Here is a 7,883-nt window from a genome sequence, read left to right on the forward strand (position 1 = left end):
TTGTTCTATGTGATACAGGAAACTTATGTTTCAAATTTAAGTTTATTTAGAATATATTCTAGTGTTAAATCATAGGTTGAATTATTAAAATTTAAAGAATAAATTATTATTTTTTATTTAGATATATATATCTGAAATTTCAAATCATTTTTACATGCATTTGAATCATGCACGACTGAGGTGCAAACATATATAAAAAAATTTAAATATACATAATTAAAATTTTAATCAATTTTTACATACATTTCAATCAAAAATGTTCAAACTCGAATATTTGCGAGTCATACTAAAAATGAGACCTTCACAATGCCACACTTTGAAACGCAAACGTGTGAAGTTTATCAAGCTTCATACGTGATTGTCTTACTCGCAAAGATTTACAACTCATGCAATCTATCATGGGTGTTGGGCTGGGTTTCTTTATCAAATACGGATTACCTTAGGGCCCAAATGTGTGAGCCCCAAACATTACATTCCCCGGGTAAAGCCCAAATCTCAATTTCGAAAATAACAATGGGAAAACGGAGAAGAAGATCGGAAATTGAATAGTATTTGCTTATAAAATGGCTCCGAAGCAAAAAGAGAAGCCCAAGGGTTCGACGGCGGAACCTCCCGTCGGCATCGAAGATCTATTCACGTCGCTCAATCGCCACATCCAGCGTTCGGAATATGAACAAGGCGTTAAAGTTTCCGATCAAAGTAAGTTCATTGTTACTTGCATTACACATTTTTACTCTTCTTCATTATGCTATTTACTGGTGCATATGTATTTGATTGCGTATACTCGTCGTAAATTCAATGAATTTATCACATTTTCGTGAAGTTTCTTTGATGATTTTTGCCGTATTTGAATCAGTTCAATTTCACATGAATCACACAAGGACATCTTTAAAATTCTGTTTTTTCTTCATGTATGTGTGTTTGTGGTGTATTACTATGAATTTGTGACACTTTCTGAAGTTCAATTTTTTTTATGTACGAGCAAGCCTTCTGATCAAAGTCAGTATTTCACTTGCGTTACAAATTTTAAAATCCAAAAGTTGTGTTTTTTTCATCATGTACATGTTTTTTGTTGTGTATAACGAATTTGTGACATTTTCTGAAGTTCAACTTTATAATGTGAGCAAGATGTTGATGATTCTGATGAAAATGTTAGTTCAATGCTCACCTCAAAAAAAATTATTGGAAAAAGCCACCCTACCTCTTATGGGTAGGAGTAAGACTGAGTACGCACCACCCTCATCGGACCCTACTTGTTGATAGGTGATTAAACAAGATATGACGCAACTTCATATCACCAAGGACATGAGCTTAGATAGAAAGGAGTGGATGTCGCATATTAGAGTAGAAGGTTAGCAGGGGTAGATTGTTGTCTTGCTGTGTGACGGTTTAGGGTTGGTTTTAGGTCTAGGCGTGCCAGTATAGTGCCCTTTGTTTACGACCTCCTAACAAGATAGCACTGATACTATCTCCCGCTGTGAAGTAGGAAGTTGTGTTGTTATTTCCTTTTAATTATCAGTTTATTTTGCTATTGATATTGTTCTTGTCTTGTAGAATTTGCATAATATGATTTGTATATATATTGTTGCTCTCTCTTTTTTTTGGGTCTGATACTTTTGAGCAGAAGGTTTTTCGGAAACAGCCTCTCTATCTCAATGAGGCAGTGGTAAGATCTGCGTACACTCTACCCTCCCCAGACCCTACTTGCGGGACTTTACTGGGTATGTTGTTGTTGTTATTGTTCATTTATTTCCCATGCTTTCTAGTACATTTAGAAATTATGGATATTTGCATAATATTTGGCACGGAATGAGTTTTAATGAAATAGCTGGTCTCAACTTGTTTGGAACTAAGGCATAGTAATAGTTGTTGTTCATTAGTTGTACTTGATTCTGCATGTAGTAGTAAATTTAGTGACTTGTAGAATTTTTGAAGTTAGTTTGATGAAATTTAATGAATTTAATTTTTAATGAATAATTGGTCAAATCTCACTTGCATTACACACGTTCGTTCCAAATTCTGATATCTGTTCTTGTAGGTGTGTTATAAGTGTGTCCACTGTATTGGATTCAATGAAATTGTGACTTCCTCTGAGTTTATCTGATGAAATTAAATGAATTTTGCTTATATGAAGTACAAACAAGCTGTTAAAGTCTTTGATTGAAATCTATTTCTTGAATTTCAGATGTTCATTTTTGAATTGTGTGATTTGTTTATTTGCTTGTGTATACTGTCTTGAACACAATGAATTTGTGAGTTTCGTGAAGTTTATTTGATGAGAAGTTATGTTTGTTTTGAAGTTCTTGCGGCTGTGCCTGGAGATGAGGATGCAATTCGTTGTAAAGTGGTGGCGTTAATCAAAGCTGATAGTATTGAAGAAGCACAAGTTGCTATTCAAGAGTGTTCCAGAAAAGCTCCTATTGATCTTAGCTTTTTCAAGGTAATTTATGTTGTATAAGAAACCTTCCACAAAAATATTTTAGTGTTGAACTCTGCATAACATAGTTGGTTCCAAATCTGGATAAATGAGAAGGGTTGTAGTAGGTGGAAAGGCTAGCGTGAAAATTGTCCAACTACTATCGAACCTCATCATAAAAACTTCATTTGTCCGGATATCTTTTGGTTGTTATAGCGAAATGTTATTATCGAGAACATATAATATAACGTAACATGAAAATTTGATTTGAAAAACTTGGCCGTTGTAGTGAAATGTTGTTATAGAGGATGATTGATATAGAGAGGTCTGATTATGGATCCTAATTTTGAAGAACCTATATAGAGGAGAATGGATACAAATATTTATATAGCAGTACATAACTAAGATTGAGGTGCTGTTGTAACTTTAGTTCAGAAAGCAATTAGTCGAGTTACCTAACTTAGATTCTACACCTGAAATGGGACTTTAATATTTGCATTATCTGAGCTACTTTTGTGATCCTGGTTACACTGTTTTTCTGCAGTGATGTATGATTTCTGCTATTATCAGTTCCAAAACCATTTCGTTTTACCTAAATATGGTGTAGGAGGCACCTGACCAATGTGCTTTGCTTAGATAAGGATGTTAACCATATGTAATGTAATGATCTTCCTGATCAGTGAGAGCTGGTGTTGAGGTAGTGGTGTGTTGTAGCCACATCACGTACTGAAGCATTGGATTTTTGTAAAATGCTAAGAAGGTCCTGGAATGTCATTAAGTCTGGGCTCTAGTTTAGTGGTAGATGAAACTCTCTTTGTACTATAAGGCTTTTGAAGTTGGTCAAAAATGAAACTGATTGAGAGAGAGGCTTAAATGCATAAAATTGGATGACAACAGACAACCAAGAAAAAGCATTTTACTACATATTTGGTAAGGGCTCGGTGAATTGACATTGCCTTTCTTTCTCAGATAAAGCCAAACAAAATAGAGGCACAAATATTGGAATGATGATATCATCATTCTGTTTTAGACCATCACATACCATATATCATAGAAGAATGCTCTACTATATTCAAATCTTATTACTTCTATACTAGAACATGATTCCTCGTACCCTTATTGGCAGTGTAAATGTCTTTGGATTTCATGCCTTCTAGAAGGGTCCATGCCCATATAATACAATGCGCCTAGGATCCAGATGCATTACCTACTCTCTCCTCCCCTTGCCCCCCAAAAATAAATCGTTTCACTATCACTGAATTCTTGGATTGTTTGGCATTGAATTTTAAGTTCTTGATGGCCTTTTAAAAGTTTTATTATACATAAGTGGACGGGAAGTGGAAATGGGAGATGAGATTACAAGTTAGGGTATTGAATCCTTACCTATATGGTGGAAGTTCAGGTGATCAACCGTTGAACTGAACTACTAAAATTCCCCTAGTTCTTGATGACTTCACTCAACTTAATCCCAAACTGCCTTGTCAGAAAATCATTATCTTCTTTTTTGGTAATGGTAGCTATCAGTAAAAACATTATCTTAAGGGTGGGGAAGTAAGGGCCTCCCAGTGTGCTATTTGCATTAGAATACATCTCACCACTCTATTGAGTGGTTTTTAGTTGAGATGCCTATGTGCAGTGGATTCTGTAGTTAGTTTAAATGGTGGGACAATGAAGAGACATTAATTAACTTGAGGAGTTTGTTTACTTAATTAGATGGATCAAATAGATTTTTAAATGGCAGGAAAAGCTTCTGCTATTGAAGAGATATTTTTAATTATTGAGCCTTTTGTGAGATGTTAGTGACCTTTCCCATTCCGACAGAATTTCCGGTGGGAAATGACGAAGAATAAAGAGGAAGTCAAGACACGTCAATGCTTATGGATTTCCATGTTGCCTTATCCCTCACAGTTTTTGTTTCTATTATATGCCTTAGAACTTGAGCAGTGAAGTTACATCCTAAAATCCTTACAAAAATTACTTTCCAAATTATCTGGTTTCTCAGTCAGGACTTGCCTGTGAGTTTAATTTTAAGGAGATTTTGCAGTAGGATTTATATGGTCACATTTACTACAAACCCCTATGCCTACCAGGAAAAGAGTTCATTTTTCTTCAGAAATGGAAGTTATTCTCTCATTTATCATGTTCCTTTTTGTTGTGTTGTTGCTCTTTTGAAGGCGTATTGCTTATATAGACAAAATAAACTGGATCAAGCATTGGAGTCCTTAAAGGGGCAAGAAGGAAGTACTGCATCAATGCTGTTGGAATCTCAGATTTTATATCGTTTGGGAAAGATGGAAGCCTCTGTTGATATATATCAAAAGCTCCAAAATTCCAATATAGACTCCTTAGAAATTAACCTTGTTGCTGGTTTGGTTTCTGCTGGAAGAGCTTCTGATGTGCAGGGAACTCTGGATTCCCTCAGAATTAAAGCAACTAGCAGTTTTGAATTGGCATATAACACCGCTGGCTCTTTGATTGAGAGGCAGAAGTACAAGGATGCAGACCAACTGCTATTGTCAGCTCGAAGGTAGGTGACCTATTTTTAGGATTTAAATATCTTATAATGTATGCAAACACTTGAACCATAACGAGGAGATGGCATTATGTCATGAAATGTTTATCGATCTGCATTTGTAACCCTCGGATGATATACAAACTAAAAAACAAGTGAATGGACATCAAAGTACTGTTATCGGAAAATATTCAAAGGAATACAAAGCATTACTGATGTTTTCATTTTATTGTGAACTCCAGGAGATTTTTGATGCTAATCATGTAGTTTACAAGGTCATACATGTTATGATATTCACCTACAAGGTCTTGAGGGTTAGTGCATTTGTTAGGTCTTGTATTTAGTACCCGAATCCTAATTAATTTATCCTTGATGAGTCCCCCATATGACAAACATGAATCTGAAACAGTTAACAGTACTTCAACATCAAGAACTGGCGTGGAACTCAGTAGACAATATGTTACATTAAGCTGATTAGTATAAGGCAAGCTAGTTAAGCTACACATTGTGCTAAATGGCAATGTACATCGAATCAAGTATCTACAGTGTATGCCTAGTACCATAAGTCTGCAAAATATTAATAAATGTGATGAAAGATAGCCTATTCTTTTGCCATGTGGTACTTGTCTGTGCTGTATTCACTGTACACTCTGGAACTTCCAGTTCTTTGTGTGCTTGATGACACAAATGAAAGAACTTGCTAATTGTTTCTGATGAAATTACAGAATTGGTCAGGAAACCCTAATGGAGGAGAATTTAGCTGACGATGACGTTGAAATTGAACTGGCACCCATTGCTGTTCAACTTGCATATGTTCAACAGGTGAAATTATTGTATTAACATGATTTCGGCTTTTCCTTTTGCCATGATGTATTGCAAGTACATGAATATTTGTTACTCCAGATTCTAGGAAACACACAAGAAGCTATTGCTTCTTATACCAACCTTGTGAAAAGTAATTTGGCAGATGAGTCATCACTTGCTGTGGCAATAAATAACCTCATTGCTCTAAGAGGTCCTAAAGATGTCTCCGATGGCCTAAGGAAACTTGATAAGCTAATAGAGAAAAGTGATGGACCACAAAAGTTTCAGCTTGCTCATGGATTGGACTTGAAGCTCTCTCAAAAGCAAAGGGAAGCTATATACACCAATAGGGTGCTACTGCTACTTCATTCTAATAAGATGGATCAGGTAATCAATCTGAAACCTTTTTTAACATTTTATTTTGTTTCTGTTTTTTTCTTTTTCAAGGTTAAAGACAATGTACAACAAGGAGAAGACACCAAATTGCAGCTGGTTATTCCATATTCTCCTTTAGGTGTTTAATTTAATTCATGGATTATTATAGGTTCGAGAAGTTGTTGCAGTTCTACCCGAGTTGTTCCCTGGGAGCTTGATGCCAGTACTTCTTCAAGCTGCTGTACATGTGCGAGAGAACAAAGCTGGTAAAGCCGAAGAAATACTAGGACAGTTTGCAGATAAGTTTCCTGACAAGTGCAATGTAATCCTGCTTGCAAGGGCACAGGTTGCTGCCGCTGCTGGCCACCCTCAGATTGCAGCCGAGTCCCTAGCGAAAATTGCTGACATTCAGCACAAACCTGCAACTGTTGCCACCATTGTTTCTCTCAAGGAAAGGGCTGGAGACATTGATGGTGCTGATGCTGTGTATGATTCGGCAATCAGATGGTGGTCAAATGTGATGACTGAAAACAATAAGCTCAATATCATCATGCAGGAGGCTGCTGCTTTTAAGTTGAGGCATGGAAGAAAGGAGGAGGCAGCATGCCTATATGAGGAACTTGTGAAAAGCCATGGAAGTATTGAGGCTTTGGTTGGGTTGATCCGGACTGCTGCCGATGGAGATGTAGAGAAAGCAGAATCTTATGAGAAACAACTAAAACCACTACCCGGTTTAAAATCTATTGATGTCGATAGTTTGGAGAAAACTTCAGGTGCAAAGCATGTTGATACTGTTCCTAATGTTGGTGCTGCTGAAGCCAAGAGTAAAGATAAGGCAAAGAAAAAAAGGAAAAGAAAGCCGAAATACCCAAAAGGCTTTGACCCAGCCAATCCAGGGCCTACACCTGATCCAGAGAGGTGGCTTCCGAAAAGGGAAAGGTCTAGTTACAGACCAAAGAGAAAGGATAAGAGAGCAGCTCAAATTAGAGGTTCTCAGGGAGCAGTGGCTAAAGTGGCAGCAGTTAGTAATGATACAAAATCAAACCAACCAGCCAATACCAAAGGAGCCTCTCAGAATGCAAGCACCGAACACTCCAAGCCTTCATCGAAATCAAGAAAGAAATCTCGGAAGTAATCAGAGAAGCCTTCATCATTTCTTGGTTGAGGTTTCCGGGTGCCTTTAGAGTCTCTGTTTCAAAACTCCATCTGATCCGAGCAGTAGTCATACAAATAATTCTGCTTGGTCTGAACTATAAGGTATGGATAATGAAGTCATGGATGAGTCTCGTTTGTGACATTTTTGCTCGGACTTGCCATTTTGGAGGCACTTAATTTTTAATGATTCATTATTCAAACTTAAGTCTTTGGACTTGTTGTTTGCTTCTCCGTTTGTAGGAAGTTTGAGTTAAAACTCTGTCGATTTTACGAGACTGACTTCCATCACGGTGAAGTTGACAAAATGAGCTTTAAATCTGTGTATGTGAAAACTGGGAGAGGTCTTCTCAGTGCATTGCCATAGCAACGCAAAACTAAGGACAGTAATAGCCAAGTAAATTGAAAAGAAAGTAGCAATAACAAGAGATAAGTGTACTATTTTGACTGCAAATTTGACAATTTAATAATGCAAATTCTTCTTCTCTTTTTGGCAAGTTTCTCCATAATGGTTTAAACATAAAGTCTCCACTTCTAGCTTGGGGGTCAAAGGTTCGAGAAACATTAAGAAACTCAAAAGCAAATCTTAATATAAATTATTTCATTAAAAATAAAATAAATTAT

The 7,883-nt window shown here is 36.5% G+C and overlaps 1 protein-coding gene across 1 annotated transcript; it reads left to right on the forward strand.

Annotated features, from left to right (window-relative positions):
• Nucleotides 1-489: 489 nt before the first annotated feature.
• LOC129884760 (uncharacterized) lies at nt 490-7,465 on the forward strand. Its single transcript, XM_055959046.1, has 6 exons — nt 490-699; nt 2,301-2,440; nt 4,591-4,943; nt 5,654-5,750; nt 5,832-6,119; nt 6,277-7,465. Exons 1-6 carry the CDS (start codon nt 564-566, stop codon nt 7,240-7,242), a joined length of 1,980 nt encoding a protein of 659 aa, XP_055815021.1. The 5' UTR covers nt 490-563; the 3' UTR covers nt 7,243-7,465.
• Nucleotides 7,466-7,883: the final 418 nt, after the last annotated feature.

This window comes from Solanum dulcamara, chromosome 1 (assembly GCF_947179165.1).
Source record: "Solanum dulcamara chromosome 1, daSolDulc1.2, whole genome shotgun sequence".
Lineage (NCBI taxonomy): Eukaryota > Viridiplantae > Streptophyta > Magnoliopsida > Solanales > Solanaceae > Solanum > Solanum dulcamara.

Coding starts and splice junctions, on each gene's coding strand:
- LOC129884760 (XM_055959046.1), top strand. CDS start 564: ATGGCTCCGAAGCAAAAAGAGAAGCCCAAGGGTTCGACGGCGGAACCT. Junction 4,944..5,653: donor CTGCTATTGTCAGCTCGAAG/GTAGGTGACCTA, acceptor ATGAAATTACAG/AATTGGTCAGGAAACCCTAA. Junction 6,120..6,276: donor ATTCTAATAAGATGGATCAG/GTAATCAATCTG, acceptor GGATTATTATAG/GTTCGAGAAGTTGTTGCAGT.